This window comes from Artibeus jamaicensis, unplaced genomic scaffold, assembly GCF_021234435.1.
Source record: "Artibeus jamaicensis isolate MK-2021 breed Jamaican fruit bat unplaced genomic scaffold, CSHL_Jam_final contig_797, whole genome shotgun sequence".
Taxonomy (NCBI): domain Eukaryota; kingdom Metazoa; phylum Chordata; class Mammalia; order Chiroptera; family Phyllostomidae; genus Artibeus; species Artibeus jamaicensis.
The window spans coordinates 7,932,266-7,950,285 of record NW_026521977.1 but is presented as its reverse complement, the minus strand read 5'-3'; the positions used below and the strand labels follow the sequence as shown (position 1 = coordinate 7,950,285).

General features: G+C 39.5%; 1 protein-coding gene across 3 annotated transcripts in view; it reads right to left on the bottom strand.

Annotated features, from left to right (window-relative positions):
* Window positions 1-18,020, bottom strand: part of NUCB2 (nucleobindin 2) — a 48,240-nt gene that overhangs the window by 16,259 nt on the left and 13,961 nt on the right. For all 3 annotated transcript variants that reach the window (XM_053673112.1, XM_037150544.2, XM_037150541.2), the window contains exons 5-9: window positions 12,164-12,290; window positions 3,846-3,949; window positions 1,203-1,388; window positions 911-1,001; window positions 35-93 (exon numbers count right to left, since the gene is read on the bottom strand). In XM_053673112.1, coding sequence (XP_053529087.1) covers window positions 35-93; window positions 911-1,001; window positions 1,203-1,388; window positions 3,846-3,949; window positions 12,164-12,290 — 567 coding nt within the window. The remainder of the gene's footprint in view (window positions 1-34; window positions 94-910; window positions 1,002-1,202; window positions 1,389-3,845; window positions 3,950-12,163; window positions 12,291-18,020) is intronic.

Below are 18,020 nucleotides of genomic sequence, written 5' to 3'. Positions count from 1 at the left end.
GCGAAACAACCAAATACTTAATGAACTCATTTACCTCCTTGGTAAACAGGGCTTCTAATTCTTGTTCATCAAGGAAGCCATCATTATTGACATCTAAAGTCCCCAATGCAAAAAAACTGATTTTAATGCCTTAGAAAATAAATAATTAAAATACAACTATTTACTAGTGGTTTGCGAAAGTAGTGCTGACATGAAGCATCAATATACTGCAGAAAAACCTTTCTTTTTATGAAGCTTCAGGTCAGTCCAACTGATAACAACTCATTTATTTATAATTTATCATAGCTTTTTTAGAAAACTAATTTTTTCACAAAATATAAAGTAAAGCAATATGCTATAAAAGTACATTTTAATATTATAACATAAATTCTCTTAGATATAACCTACCTAGTCACAGAAATACTTCATTTTACAGAGAATACTTCATTTTACATATAATGACTTAACAGTAAAAGTAGGTATAAAGCTCTGGCTGGTGTAGCTCAGTGGATTGAGCACGGGCCTGCGAACCAGTGTCACCAGTTCGATTCCCAGTCAGGGCACGTGCCTGGGTTGCAGGCCAGGTCTCCAGATGGGGGCACCACACTGATGTGAAAGGTGAAAGGCAACCACACACTGATGTTTCTCTCCCTCTCTTTCTCCCTCTCTTCCCCTGTCTCTAAAAATAAATAAATAAAATCTTGAAAAAAATTTTAATTAAAAAAGTAGGTATAAAGACAAAGCTACTGACCTAAAATATTTTATACTGCATATCAGCAATAAAGACTATTATATTACCCTAGAGAAAAAGTCTTAACATTTACTGTCAGTAGGATTTAATAGCTGATCTTGGCAGAAATATTAAGAGTAAAGCAACCTATAAGTTTTCAAGCAGCAGACAGAAGTATAAATACTTGTATAAACATGTTACCATGTAATTTGAAAAATGTCTTGGGGTCGAAGTCATTAGGGTCCAGCCCATCAGTCTGCTCCCACACCTCTTTCAGCTGGTCTTTGCTGCCCTGTGAGTCAATTTTAAACAGACAAAAAACTGCTCAAAACAAAACATACACTATGTGAGTATAGACTCAAAATAAAACATAAATTTGAGGAACTTTTCAGAATTAAGGATCAAGAGTTAAGTACCAGTAACTTAGGAGAAAATTCTATTTGGAACAAAGTATTTCCACCTAATTACGATTTCATAAAGCCATGGTCCTTACTGGGTGATTAACTTTGGGGTGATTTTCATGCTTTTTCCTCATTTCTTCAAATTTGGATTCTTCTTCTTTTCTCTTTTCTTCATTCAGTGTTTTTAAATATTCTCTCCTTTCATGTTCCTTCATCATTTCATATTTTTTAAATTCTTCATGTCGAGTCTTATCGTAGTGTTCCAGATCAGTAGTAGCCTATAATGTAACATTTAAATTAAATAAAAAGGTATGTTTTGAAAAATATGAAGAAAGCCATTCTTACACATAGCATATTTTCTAACAGAATACACTACAGAAGGGCCAAAAAATATATATAGTGGACTCTTCTTTTTAAATTCTTCCACTTTATTTCAATCATTATTATTACCAGAAATGCAGGCATTCAAAGAAACTAAAAGTTTAGGAAGTTCCTCATAAGTAATATATAAATTGATTTGAAAAAGAAGAAGGAAGGGACTGTCTCAAATTTGACAAGAGAAAACTAGATAAGTTTCTAACCACTTAACTCAATCTCATAACATCCAGGCAAGAACTTTTAGCTTGGTAGTTTGGTACAGTACAACCAGAGAGGTATGCTAACTCTTATCTAAAATCCCTGAGGCTGGGGGCAAGGGGTGGGAGGCTGGAGGAGGTGGGCAAGGGGGGGAAGATGGGAATATCTGCAATAGGGTCAACAATAAAAATAAAGTTTAAAAAAGGGTAATTTCAGGAATAAACAATTCACAAGTTTCTAATTGCATAAATAAATAAATAGGTAGATAAATAAATAAAATCCCTGAGGCCAGATGAGTTTCAGAATTTTCTATCAACTAATATTTGACAAGGGAGTCAAGGATACTCTTCAGTAAATGCTGCTGGAAACATTGGGTATTCGCATGTAAAAGAATGAAACTAAGCCCCTTACACCACATGTAAAAATTAACTCTTAGTGGATTAAAGATTAAATATAAGACCCGAAACCATAACACTCCTGGAAGAAAACATGGGGAAAAAGCTTCTTGACATGGGTTTCGGCAATGACTTTTACAGCCTGGATGGAACTGGACAGCATGATGCTGAGTGAAATAAGCCAGACGGTGAAAGACAAATGCCATAGGATCTCACCTATAAGTGGAACCTAATCAACAAAAGAAACAAACCAGCAAATAGAACCAGAGACATGGAAATAAAGAACAAACTGACAGTGATGAGCGGGTGGGTAACGGGAAAGAAGGGGCAGGATCATCAAGGAACATGTAACAAAGGACCCGTGGACAAAGACAATGTGGGGAGAAGCAAATAATCCAGTATAAAAATGGGCAAAGGACTAGAATAGACATTTTTCCCAAAGAAGATATTCAAATCGCCAACAGGTACATGAAAAGGTGCTCACCATCAATGATTAGGGAAATGCAAATCAAAACTACACTGAGACATTATTACCTCATGCCTTTTAGAATGACTATCATCAGAAAGACAAGAGCTAAATGCTGCTGAGGATGTGGAGAAAAGGGAACCTTTGTGCACTGTTGGTGGGACTGTGCATTAGTGCAGCCACTGTGGGAAACGATAATGTGGTTCCCCCAAAAGTTAACAGAACTACCATATAATCCAACAGTTCACTTCTGGGTGTCCATCCGAAGGAAAAGAAAAAACCACTGTGGCAAAGAGATATCTGCATGTCCACTGCAGCATGATTTACAACAGCTAAGAGATGGAAACAACCTGTGTCCATCAACAAGACCATAAAAAGAAGGAAATCCTGCCGTTTGTGACAACATGAGTGGACCTGGAGAGCCTCATGCTCAGTGAAATAAGTCAGACCAAAACAAATACTGTATAATCTCACTTATGTGTGGAATCTTAAAAAACAAATTCATTTCATCAGAAAAGAGATCGGATTTATGGGTACCAGAGCAGAGGGTGGGGGGCTGGGTGACGGGGCCAAAGGGCACAACTTCTAGCTATAAGGTGGGTGAGTCCTGGGGATGGCAGTGCAGCACGGGGGCCTGTCAGCAGTGTTGTGTGGTAGATCGGAGAGTTGCTAAGAGAATAAACCCTAAAATCTCTCACCATAAGAAAAAAATTTTGTAACTATATGAGGTGATGGGTGTTAACTAAACTTATTTCGGTAATCATTCGGCAATGTCAAGGCATTGTGTAGTACACCTTGAGTTAAACAGTCACATGTCAATGATATCTCAATAAAACTGGAAACAACAAAAAAGAATTTTCTAAAGTTTTTGAAGAAAGGGAATGTCACATATGCCACATTATGTAACATCCCTGCAGAACCTGTCATCAAAAAGAATAGTGTTTCTGTTTCTGTAGCAAAACCTATGAATACTCACACTAAGTAGGCTAAATAAGAAATATAAGTAGCCCGACTATAATTCAAGCTAGGTTTCAGGTTTTACAGTTGGTTTTTATTCATTATTTTTTGGGGGGAGGGTGGATTTTGCCATTGTGTTTAAGAGATAACAAGACCCGTATGTACAAATTATTATCTGTACTAAAAGAGGTTAAGCCACCTCCCTTTAAAGATATACAAGAGAGTAGTTACATTAGCACTTCATCGAAATTTACTTGTCAAATTACAGATATGTATAACCATTATACACGTATATTAAATTACAAACCCTCAGAGTCACTATTTTTTGGAACTATTCTTACTGCTTTGATCAGCATATCTAAATCTGTAGATTCAAACTTGTCAGGATTCAGGTGGTTTAGGTGATCAAACTGCTTCAGCAGAGCATGGTGATCCATGCCTGTATCTGAAAGAAAATAAGAAAACTATAAAAGATAAATTACTACAAGCTAGAAACATTAATATAAATAACACATAAGAATAAGCATTCAAACTGATTCCTATTGGATTGTATAACAAAATTCAAAGTTTTAGATTAAGGGTCCATGTTTTCTTTTAGGATATGGTACCTGTTGTTATTCTAGGCAAAGGAAATGTCCTTGAATATAGAATGGAATATAAAATAATGTGCACATTTTAATGTTATTTCTAGAAAGACTAGTGGACCAGTATAATTAATAGCAAAAACTTTTTACTATTATGAAACTACTACCAAATTTCCTGTGTTTCATTAGATAAATTCTAACACACTACCCTCATCAAAGGTCTAAGTAGAACTTCTAAAAAGAATTGCTCTAAAATTTATATGAAAGATTCTTTGTGCTTATCCTGAGGGGTTTTTGTGAGGTAAATTTTGACTTGTCCTTTTTGACTGGTCAAGTGCACGCTTCTAACCCAATTCTCTCCTAAGAGAACTTGCAGTCCCACGTGGCACTTAACCCAACGGGACACTGCCAAAGTGTGTGTTAAGAGGGTGACATGTTTTCTAACAGCTGAAACCATGTTTTGATTTTTTTAGCTGTTTGCATGTATGTCGCAACTATTACTGACCCATGTAAAACTGGAATTTGAAAAGTTGAGCTGAAAAGGCAAGCAAACATTGTCAAGTAAAGCCCAACCCTGTACTTAAATTAAAAAAAAAAAAGATTCTTTGTATAATGCTCCAGTGAATCTTTTAGACAATAAAAGTCTAACTCCAATAAATTCATTTGAATAATGACTGACTTTTAAAGAAACATCAATTGTTTTTCTCTGTAAAACTTTTTTTTTAAGATTTTATTTATTTATTTTTAGAGAGAGGAGAAGGGAAGGTGAAAGAGAGGGAGAGAAGCATCAATGTGTATTTGCAGTCCATTCTGGGGACCTGGCCTGCAACCCAGGCATGTGCCCTGACTGGGAATCAAACCAGCAATGCTTTGGTTGGCAGGCCTGCGCTCAATCCACTGAGCTACACCAGCCAGGGCATGTAAAACTTTTTTAAAAACCAAGCTACAGTAAGTACTGTATTGTGGCTGAAAGGGTGAAGTGATTCTGGACTGTATCGTATTATAGAATTGAACAAGACAAGTATGCGCGTTGATCTGTCAGAAATCAGACTTCCCACTTAGGAAAAATGAATATACAAATATGCAATGAAAGAAGGCAAGAAACCCATGGAAATGGATAGGAATTAGTGCTATCAGTACCAACTTATCATTTATAAAACTTGTACATGTACACATATATTTCAGGTATGTGTGCATGTGTGTCTATATACACATATGTACACACAGGCGTGCATACATGCATATGTGTATGGCATGCACATATTTCCTAACTCTATCTGACAAAAATGCTGAGAGTATGTATTCCAGAAGCAATGAGCACAGCTAGTGCCAGCCCTTGGGCTGTAATACCACCTCCCACTTAAGAAAAGAACTGGTCACATCAATGACTCACTCATTCCTGGGCTGGCAGGCAGATACAGGACAAGCCCGGGCGCTTTGTTGTGCTAAGAAGGAAGGAACTGCTAAATTTAGTTCAACCAAGCTTTCACTGAATTCTTGCTATGACAGTGTACTAGGAGTTTTACTTATGATTAAAGATTTGTTATAAGACTTAGCCCGAAAGGGTATGACCAGACAGTGAAACACATGAGAAGACACTTAACCTCAGTCAAGATAAGAGAAACACATATTAAAACTTCACTAGTATACCATGTAACAGGATGGCAGAACTCCTAAAGTTTTCTATTTTATTGATTTTTAGAGAGAGAGGGGGAGGGGGAGAGAGACAGAGACAAAGGGAGGGAGAGAAGCAGAGAGAGAGAGAAACATCAGTGTGTTATCAATTTGTTGTTCCAGTTATTTATGCATTCATTTGTTGATACTTCTATGTGCCCTGACTGGGTATCGAACCTGCAACCATGGCATATCTGGATAATGTTCTAATCCACTGAGCTACCTGGCCAGGGCAAAACTTCTAACATTGGGGCTAGCTGGTGTGGCTCAGTGGGTTGAGTGCTGGCCTGCAAACCAAAGGGCACATGTATGGGTTGCTGGCCAAGGCCCCAGTTGGGGGCACGCAAGAGATAACCACACATTCTCTCCCTCTCTTTCTCCCTTCCTTTCTCTGAAAACAAATATATAAAATATTTTTAAAGCATTACTAATCAAAATGAATAATTATTTTTAAAAAACAAACTCCTGATGTTTGAAGATGCATACTATTAGCAAAACTGAGATAAATTATTGCTGGTGGGAATGAGTATGGATACAACATTTGTGGAGGTGGCAGTGTCTATCCAAGTTGCAAATACATACATGTATCTTTTAGTTTACAGTTTCACTACATGGAACATATCCCTCAAGTAATTTTACACAGATGTATAGTGATATGCAAGGTCTGTCCAGAAAAAGTCCAGCCATTGTTAATATAAAGAGAACACTTTGGCCCTGGCTGGTGTGGCTCAATGGTATGGCCCTAAGGGTTGCTCATTCAATTCCCAGCCAGGGAAGAGGCAACTCAGTCCTGAGTTGTGGGCTGGGTTCCCAGCTGGGAGTATAATAGAGGCAACCGGTAGATTCTCTCACACACCAACATTTCTCTCCCTCTCTTTCTTCACCTCCCTCTTTAAAAATAGATTTTTTTAAATATAGAGAATGGTCTGTGCAACACTAATGTAACCTGGCAGCCAAGGAGAGTGGACTGGAATGTGCATGTGTGAACAATGATGACTTCACTGTACTAGTCAGTGGGGGTGGCAGATGCTGTTGATGAGAATGTGTACTGAGTGAGTGGAGCAATGAATCTGCATCAAATTTTGCATTAAGCTTGAGCACTCCTCCGCAGAAACTATTCAGATGATTCAGAAGGCCTCCACCAGTGATCGGACAGCTTCATCACAACAGTGCACCCGCTCATGCATCATGTCTCCGGCATAGTTTTTTTTGTGAAATATCAAATCACCCAGATGACTCAGCCCCACTACAGCCCATATTTGGCAGCCTATGATTTGTGGCTTTTCCCAAAACTAAAATCACCTTTCAAAAGGAAGAGATTTCAGACTATCAATGAAATTCAGGAAAACATGATAGGGCAGCTGATGGTGATTGGGAGAACTGTGTGAGGTCCCAAGGTGCCTACTTCGAAGGGGACTGAGGTGTCATTGTCCTATGTATAATGTTTCTTGTATCTTCTTCAATAAATGTCCGTATTTTTCATAGTATATGGCTTGATACTTTCTGGACAGACCTTGTCATATAAACAAGAGCATTCACTAGAAAAAACCCAAATGTCCACCAACAGAGGCCTGGTTAAATGAATTGTAGTATCTTCATATAATGAAAATTTATACAGCTGTTTTTTAAAAATGAAGATGGTCTCTGTGTAATAATATAGAAAGATCTCCAAAATACATTGTTAAAGGAAGAAAACAAGGCAAAACTGTGTATTGTATGGTAGCATTCACATAAAAAGAGTGGGGAAACAGAACTTTTATTTGTATTTGCCCATGTAAGAATAAAGAAACTGCCCTTGCTGGTTTAGCTCAGTGGATTGAGTGTGAACTTATAAACTAAGTGGTTGCTGATTCCCAGTCAGAGCACATACCTGGGTTGCTGTCCAGGACCCTGTTGGGGGAATGTGAGGGGCAACCACACAGTGATGTTTCTCTCCCTCTATTTCTCCTTCCCTTCCCCTCTCTCTAAAAAAATAAATAAACAAACTCTTTTAAAAAAAGAATAAAGAAACTCAGGAAGGACAGTGCTGGGGCAGTGAGAACTGTCAGATTACAAAAAAATTAGGGGGGTTTGCTATATTCCTTCTTATAATTTCTGGGTTTAAACCATGTGAATGTATTACCTACTTTGAAAATTATACCCCCCCCAATTAAGGTGCTTGAAACCCTTCAAATTATCAGAAATTTCAATTGATAAATTCTGAATCGATGACAACATAGTCAGAACTTTTGTAAGCATATCAGACTGCTTTCTTTAGATAATGAAATTCAGTCTCTTTCTAGAAATAAAGAAAATGTTACTAAGATTGAAGATATGGATGTTGTCTAAGGCAAAAGAAATCTCAAAACAACTTAGGCCTGTTTTCCAGGGTGAAATTACCTTGTGTGCTGGTCCTAAATAATATAGCATGAGCTCAGTTAACATCTCATTGATATTCTTACTTTCAGGATAATGAGTATTTTGTCCTTGTTTTTTAAGTCTATTCACCAGCAGAGAGTTTAATGCTTTCATAAGCATCCCCTCCCTGCATACAATCCACTGACCAGATGTACATGTTTAAAATGCAGATTATTCATACCAGAATTAGAATCTGGAGGTGAGATCTAGTAATCTGCATTTTTTACTAGCTCCCCAGGTGGTTCTCATGCAATGTGAAGATTAAGAACTACTATTCCAATCCTGGTCGGTGTCGCTCAGTTGGTTGGGCATCCTTCCGCAAAGCAAAAGGTTGCTGGTTCAATTCCCAGTCAGGGCACATGCTTGGGTTGGGGGTTCAGTTCCTGGTTGTGGTGAGTATAAAGGGAACCAATTGATGTTTCTCCCCCCCACTTTCTTCCTCTCTTCCCCTCTCTGTAAAAATAAATAAATAAAATCTTTAAAAATCTATCCTACTAAAAATGAGATACCACCTTTAATTCAAACTGAACTCCATGTATATTTAATTTTACTCCTGGAATTCCTATTCTGTTCCACTGAACAGAGGTATGGAGCTTTCCTTGTTTGTTTCCTTTTCCATAAGAGCCTTAAATTAACTTGGCTAGTATTATACCAGGAAAAAAAGTACATATTTTTATTTGGATTATGTTGAACTTATAAATTAACCTATGGAAAATTGATATGTTTATAATGTTGAGTCTTTGTATGTCTTCCCATTTTTTAAGTCTACTTTTGTGTCCTTTAGGAGTATTTTAAGTTTTTTGTATGTAAGTTGCATACACTTCTTAATTGGTTTATTCTGGGTATTTTAACTTTGTTGAAATTACAAATGGAGTCTTTTCTTCCATTATATTTTCTAACCGGCTGTTGGTTGTACACATGAAATATATTGATTTCTGTATAGTAAGTTTATCTTGATGAACTTTCCTGTTGTTTATACTAAGTTTTCAGCCAATTATTTTGGGTTTTCCAAACTACATCACCTACAAATAGAGATGGGTTTTTTCACCTTCTTTCCAGTTACTTCTTCTCAATATTTTTTTCACTTATCTAATTGCTTTGGCTAGTACCTCCAACATAATGTTAACTAGTAGTGGTAATAGTGAGCATCAATTGTCTTGTTCCCAATTTTAGTTACAATACAGACTTGTGTTTCCCTGTTAAGTATAATGTAGCTGAGTTGAACATATCTGATCATGTTACAGAAGTATCTATTGATTACTATCTTATTACCTTTTTCAAATTAAGAAAGGGTATTAAATTTTTTCAAATGCCTTTTCTGTATATATGAAGATGATCATTTGAATTATGTGATTACTTTCTTTAAAATATCCTCATATTTAAAAAATCTACTTCTTAGGCTTTGGTCAAGATGGTGGTATAGGTAAACATGGCTCATCACCTCTCACAACCACATCAAAACTACAACTAAAATATAGAACAACCATCACTCAAAACCATCAGAAATCAAGTGGAAGGGAATTCTAATAACTACAGAATTAAAGAAACCACATACATCCAGACTGGTAGGAGGGGCAGAGACACAGAACAGACTTGTCCCAGGCTTATCAATGTGTGGTGGGTAAGAATCCAGGAGGGACATCTCAGGAGCAAGGAGACGCAGCCCCACACTAGGCTCCTCAGCCCAGGGTTCCAGTGCCAGGAAAATGAGTGCCCATAATTTCTGACTGCAAAATCCAGTGGGGATTAAGTCAGTGGAAAAAACTTCAGGAGCCCCAAACAGTTCCCCTTAAAGAACCCACACACGGACTTACTCAGACTCACTCCCTCTGAGCTCCAGCCCTGGGGTAGCAGTTTGAAAGACACTAGTGGCACACAGGGAGGAATTGAAGTGGTTGGCATCAAGGTAGGAACTGAGGGACAGATTTCTCCCAGACAGAAAGGTAGAAAGAGGCCACTGTCCCTTTTCTGAGCCGTCCCCAACAGAGCTACAGAGCCAGCAGGTGGGTGACATAACTGAAACTCCATCAACCTGGCCCACCCTAGAGATTTCCTGAGATTCTGTCTTACCCAAACTGGCTCATCCAAACTGTTAACTGTGATTTTTCCATACAAATTGCTGATCTTGGCTCATGTTTTACAACTTCCTAAATCCTATCAAACAAGCAACAGCTGACCTCAGTAAGCCCCCAGCCCCAGTACCTCTTGCTAAGTGGTCCCAGGCCTAGAACTAGCAGCAGGCAACCTGGACCCTCACCTAGGCTTTGCCTGGGATCTCCAAGCCCAGCACAGGTAGCAGCCATCTCAGATGGCTTTATAGCTCATGCAGGGTGGCCCCGGGCAGAACACAGGCCCTGGTTGACCTTGGTCTGCACCAGCCAGGATACCACAGAGCTTGTGCACGCAGTGGACAGCTATAGACCATGTCAGAGCACTACCATCCTGCCTCTGCAGAGCTGATCTTCCATGAGGGCAGAGGTTGGTGGTCAGTGGTCACAGCCAATCCTTGCAACTGACCAGTCTGGGTAAATCCCTCCCATTGACCTGCCAACAGTAACCAAGGCTTAACTACAAGAGGAGGGTGTACTCAGCCCACACAAAGGGCACACCTCAAGTACCCAACTTGGGTAGTAGGGGAGGCTGTGCTACCGAACCCTACAGGACACACCTACTACATTAGGCCATGCTACCAAGACAGGGAGTCATAGCAACTCTACCAAATACATAGAAACAAACACAGGCAGGCTGCCAAAATAGGGAGACAAAGAAACATGGCCCAAATGAAAGAACAGATCAAAATTCCAGAAAAATAACTAAACAAAATGGAAATAAGCAATCTATCAGATGCAGAGGTCAAAACACTGGTTATAAGGATGCTCGAGGAACTTGGTAAGAACCTCAACAGCATAAAAAAGATCCAGTCAGAAACGAAGTCTACACTAATTGAAGTAAATAACAATTTACAGAGAAACAATAGTAGAGTGGATGAAGCTGAGAATCAAATCAATGATTTTGAAGAGAAAGAAGCAAAAAACAACCAATTAGAAAAAACAAAAAGAAAAAAGAATCCAAAAAAATAAGGATAGTGTAAGCAGCCTCTGGGACAACTTCAAGAGGTCCAACATTCACATCGCAGGGGTGCCAGAAAGAAAAGAGAAAGCCTTAGGCAATTGCCAGGGAGGAGCAACCTGTGTGAACTAGGTCAATGGAGTCTCAGATACATGGCTCTGTGTGCGGGAGGGCTCAGAAAAGGAACAATGGCTGCTGCCTGGCCTCTGAAGTTTTGTCTGGGAGGAAGCTTGTCCGGATGCCAGACACTTCAGTTCCTCCCCCGTATGCTACAGGTGTCCTTCCAACTGCTGCCCCTGTGCTGGAGCCCAGAGGGAATGAGTCTGAGTAAGTCGTAAGTTTGTTGTGGGCCCTTTAAGAGGAGATGCCTGAGAATCCCAGTTTCTTCCACCGCCCCAAACCCCACTGACTTTTACAGCCAGAAGTTTTGGGACTTATCTTCCTGGTACTGGAACCTTGGGCGGGTAGTCTGGTATGGGGCTGGGATCCCTCACTCCTGAGACACCCCTCTTGATTTTTATCCAATACACATGGGTGTGGGACCAGCCAGCTCCACCTCTCCGCATCTCTGCAGTTCCATCCCACCTGCCCGTCTGAATGAAGGTGACTTATTTCCTTGGTTGTGGGACTTCCATACACTTCGATTTTCTGACAGTTCACTTTTCTTGTTTTAAATCAGTGGTTCCATTCATTACTTTTCTTTTTTCCTTGTTACTGATATAATTACTTAAAGTTAATCATTTGAATTTTGAATGCTGTGAAGGTATTGCCTATTGAAATAATTAAATTTTAAGAGAAGCTAAAATTAATACTAATTAAGAGAAGCCAAATGAATACTAACATTAAATTTTGAATAGAAGAGCATGGCATGTACTAATAGAAATTGACTGCAACACCAGATATTGAAATCTTCCTACCTTTTATTTAGCACTTACCTTGATGGGAATCTAATTTAGCTTTAATTAGCATTCTTAACCTTCCAACTTCCTGCCTTTTCAGTTCATCGAGTTTTGTCCTCACATGGTGACTGACTAGATCCAGCTCTTTGCTTAGCCTCCCACTCTGTTGACAAAATAAAAAGTTAGTTTTATCTGTTATCCTGCATTTTTAGGGCAGATACCATACATTAAAAATAGGGTTACAATAAAGTAGTGTTAGATACGTTTGACTAACTTAGATAAATTTGATATTACAAAAGCATTTCTTTCAGAAGATATTTAATTTGTAAGTCTAAAATCAAGATATGTAAAATTTATAAGAGCATAACTAAAGCACAAAGGAGAAACTTAAACGGTAATGAATTACAAAACGGTGCATCCACTTTGGAAAACACATTGGGCAGTTCTTTGGAAAGTTAAACACTGGCTCTCTGTCTGGAGCGAACCCGACCTTTCCCCACCCCCTGCACCCGGGGGGCATTTTCCTTGCCTCCCTCTGTCCCCCCTAAGCTCCAAACCCTTCTTTTGGCCTCTGTAACTTGATTCCTAAGCCCATTTCTTCTACAGCTCACTTCTCCTATCTCCATGACTTTCTAAATAAATTTTCTCTTATAAAAAAAAGTTACCATAGGATCCAACAATTCCATTTCTAGCTATATACCTAAAGAATGGAAACTTATGTTCACATGTACAAGAAACTTGTACATGAATGGTCATAGTAGCATTATTCACACTAGCCAAAAAGGTAGAAATAACTCAGATGTCCATCAACTGGTGAATTAATAAACAAAATATGGAATATCTATACAATGGAATATTACTCAGCCACAAAAAAAGAATCAATGTACTAATACATGCTACAACATGATGAACCTTGCAAACATGCTTTCATTCATTATGCTAAGTCAAAGAAGCCAGACACCAAAGGACACACATTGTATAATTGCCTCTATATTAAATGTCCAGAATAAGCAAATCCATAAAGACAGAAAGCAAATTACTAGTTGCAGGGGCTAAAGAGAGAAGGAAGTGGGTAGTCATTGCTTAATGGGTATGGGGTTTCTTTTGGGAGCAAATAAAATTTGTGGTAATGGTTATAAGACTTGGTGTATATACTAAAAAAACCACTGAATTCTATGCTTTAAAGGGGCAAATTTAAAAATAAATAAATAAAGGGGCAAATTTTATGGTTGTGAATTATATTTCAATACATTTTTTAAAGGTAGCTCGGCCTACTTTAGATATATATCCCATATATAAGTAACTTCGAAACTCATCTTTTTTTATGGTGTCTCCTTTGACAACTTTTTTCATAGATGAGTAATCAGATACATGTTCCAAGATTTAGGAAACAAAACAGCTACTGGCTTACTTTCTCTTGTGTATAAATGCATTTGTATTCACAGACGGCAAATCTAACTAGCATTCGGGCAGACAAATCATTTATGACTGAGTCAGTGGGGCCTGCCGGAGCAGGGAAGGAAAAGAAACCCCACAAGGGAGATCGAGAAAGAAGGAGAGCTAGGAAAATAATGCTGTTATAGAAGCAGAAAGAGCAGTCTATTTTAAGGAGAGCATGATCATTATTATTAGATGAAACAATAGTTCTCAAAGTGTGCTCCCCAAGTAGAAGCATCTGCGTCACCTGGAAGCTTTGGAAGTGCAGGCCCTAGACTTACTGTATCAGGAAGTCTGGAGGTGGGGCCCTAAGTCTGTGTTTTAACCAGCCCTAAAGTCTGAGAACCATTAGGATAAAGTAAGAGAGTGCAGTAAGAAGAGGAACAAAACATGTTTACTGGATTTGAGAATTCAGAAGTCACAGATGTAAAGTTGTATGTAGTTAGATGATGTGACAATTTCTAATATTTATCTATTAAATATGTATTTATCTATGAAATCTATAAAAGAAGAAGAGGGAGGAGGAGAAGTCACTGAATTCAGAACAATATGGCAGTAGAGTCATACACTCACCCCCTCTCAGGACCACACCAGAATTGCAACCAAAGCATAGAACAATCAACCTGAATAACTATCTAAGGACAAAATGAACAGAAGAATTTAACTAAGGATATAGAGAGGCACCCACATTGAGACTAGTAGGAAGAGCAGAGATGAAACAAGGGCTGGCCCCACACCCACATTGTGGGGGGGCAGTTAAGAATCCAGAGGGATATTGTAGCTGAGACGGTCCTCCTGGAGGAGCAAGGGGCCTCGGCCCCATGCCAGGCTCCCTAACCTGCAGAACCAGATTTGGGAACATGAGTCCACACAGTACCTGGCTGTGAAAATCCAGCAGGTATTTTACCCACCTGGGTCAAATGACCTCTTAAAGAGCCAGTGCACAAAATCTCATTTGCAGCATTCACCCAGGGATCTAGCGGAGGGTCAGCAGTTTGGAGGGGAACAGAGTCATACAGGAACAGACTGAATGACATGGCTGTGAGGCAGCAATGTCCCTCTGCTAAGTCTCTCACCTACACTGTCCATAGATGCCATCGTTCCTGGGCCAAGCATCCCGCCCTGCTGACTCCTGCAGACCTGCCCTGCCAGGACCACTCCTGGCTGTGTAGTCCGTCATCGCTTCCACCCTGGGCCCATGGTGCAGACTATTATAGAGGGCTCTCCAGGAGGTCCGGAGAGACTCAGGGCATGGCAGAAATGCAAAGGGAGAGACTGAGCTGTGTGGTTCTAGGGTGAGGGCCACTTTTCTCTCACACTCTGGACCAGCACCACTGCTCCTATGCAGAGCCATTCCTCCACACAGGCAAATTTGGTCTGTTTTAGCCTGATGACTCTGCTGGCCTTGCTCTGATGACACCCTGAGAACACGCCCCACCACAAAGGTCTGAAGGCTCCAGGCAGGTGGGGCTAGTGAACCCTGAGACTTTTGCTGAATGGCCTCAGACTCAGCACAACACTGAGTTTCGATCTGTATCAGCCTGGCAAACAGCACTCACCGCCACCTGGTGACCCACTGAGAGCTTATCTCACACATCCTGTGTATGGCCAGAGGCTCTTTCAGTGACTAAACTTAACAGGCAGCCAGCAGATGGAGGTAGCCCTCAGAGTGTCTTGGGACTTGTGCTGACCTGTCCCCAGACTCAGTACTGGTGAAAGGCAGCTTGTCCCCTCTCTAGGCATGCCCAGGCCCAGCGGAGGTAGCCATAAACAGCAGATCACTTTGTAGCTCCAAACAGGTAGCCCAGAGCCAGTCACGGGCAGCCTCTGACATTGACCTTTCCTGGAGTCTCTCACAAGGGGCCCCAGAACATCACACTTGGAAGCAGACTTCAGACTACGTAGGAACATGACCCAATTAGCTCCACAAGCAGCATGCCCAAGGGAGATCTTCACAGTCACCCAACCATGCTGGGGCGAATTCTGATTTATGGGGTCAGCCCCCACACAGGAGCTCACACACTATGGTTGGAGTCAATCCTTATAGTCAGCCAGTCTCAGGGTCAGTCCCACACAAAGATGGGCCAACGGCCATCAGTACGCAGCTACAATAGTAGGGTTCACATAAGAAACACAAGGGACATTTCCGGAGCACCTAGCTCAGGGGATCAGGGAGGCTGCTCTACTGAGCCTCACAGGACACCCTCCACATACTGCCACCCTACGGAAACTGGGAAACAGAGCAAATCTACCTAATACACAGAAACAAATACAGAGAGGCTGCCAAAGTGTGGAGACCAAGAAACATGCCCCAAATAAAAGAAGAAAAGAAATCCCCAGATAAAAGGAATTTCAAAAAATGAGGATACTTTAAGGGATAACATCAAGCGTAAGAACATCCACATGCTAAGGGTCCCAGAAGAAGAGAGAGCAAGGGATTGAGATAATATTTGAAGAAATAACGACTGAAAACTTCCCTATCCTGGTGAAGGAAAATGACACACGAGTCCAGGAAGCCCACAGAGTAAGTCCCAAACAAGGTGAACCCTAAAAGGTCCACACCAACACAAATCACAATTAAAATGACCAAGGTTAAAGAGAGAGAATCTTAATAGCAGCAAGAGAAATACAGTTAATTACCTACAAGGGAGCTTCCATAAGACAGCTAATTTCTCAATGGACCATACAATGAAATATTACTCAGCCATAAAAAGAATGAAATCTTACTATTTGCAACAGCATGGATGGACCTAGAGGGCATTATGCTAAATGAAGTAAGTCAGACAGAGAGAGGTAAATACCATATGATCTCACTTCTATGTGGAATCTAAAGAACAAAATAAATGAGGAAACAAAGTAGAAACAGACTTATAGATACAGAGAGACCGATGAATGCCAGAGGGGAGGGTTGTCGGGGTCAGGGTGGAAAAGGTGATAGGATTAAGAGGTACTAACTGGTAGTTACAAAATAGGCATAGATGTGTGCGGTAAAGTATGGGCCAAAAGCTTTGTAAAAACTATGAATGGGGCCAGGTGGGCACTTGAATTATTAGAAGGAATACTTTATAACCTATAGGAATATCCACTGTGCTATATACATGAAACTAATACAATATGTATTAAATATAAACTGTGATCCAAAAATAAAATTTAAAAAAGTAAGTTTTAGTATAAAGATGTAGTATGATTCCTCTTCCAACATGCTTGGCTGACAAGGGAAGGATAAACTCTAACTTTTTTTTCTAGCTCTATCTGAGAAAAGAATCTTTGCTAAGCTATTTTGAAAAATGGGTTTTATTGTCTATTTTTACTCCTTTCATTGAATAACTGTGTAACTTACTTCAGTTTGACATTCTACACGCCCAACAGAGACTAGGAATGGGCCGTGAAAGGAACACAGTTATAAAGGTGTTCCCTGTACCAAACTAGGAGGCTGCTGTCTTCTTTTCCCTAATTATCTGTTCAGGGTGGGGAAAAGCAGCTTTACGGTTGTGAGTATACAAAACACACAGTATATTCTCGTATTATTATTATTTATTAAATATTGTATTATCATTTATTAATTACTGCATTATTTTCCATACAAACAACTGCAAACCTACTTTTGGCATGCCCTGTATAGTATCTCCCATTATCCACATTTTCTGTGACCCCCAAATAATGCTCTTATATACCTTAATACTAATTTAAGTAGATAAGAGACATTCGAAGTTTTATATTAAATATCATTCACCCCAGGAAATTAGTTCCAAACATTAAATTAATTCTTTAAAAGAGCCCTGGTCAGGTAGCTCAGTTGGTTAGAGCATCATCCCGAATCATCCCGATATGCCAAAGTTGTGGGTTCGATCCCTAGTCAGGGCACATACAAGAAGCAACCAATGAAGGCATAATAAGTAGAACAACAAAATGATGCTTCTGTTTCTCTCTCTCTGTCTCTCTCTCTCAAAAATCAGTAAATAAAACACTTTTTAATTAATTAATTAATTCTTCAAAGAAAAGGCAAGACTACCCTCAAGATAATTCAGGGGAATTACTGGCCCAGAACAGTTCATTGCCTCCCAGAGAACTGTGAACTAAAAGCCACACACAGGCTCTGAGAGTTGCCTCAGTGCAATGCGGTCAGTCTTTCAAAAGGGCCCACATGAAGGAGAGAGAGTAAAATAAGAAGGATGCTTGACCCAGAAGGGTTCTTTCTAACAAAGTTCTCTAATTCTGATTATAGAAATGGGTAAGAAATTTATTAGGAAAAGTTTAAAAAATAAACAAAAGTAGCATAAGCAAATAATATTGTCTTGAGAGGTATAACCAAGAGTTTAAAATTAAATCATTGGAAATTTTTACTGCTGACTCTAAGATAAACCCAACTAAACTGATTCATTGGCCTTCAAGGGTGAACTGTAAAAGGTCTCTCTGGTCAGATCTTTCACAAATCCCTTTCTTTATCATGAGTACT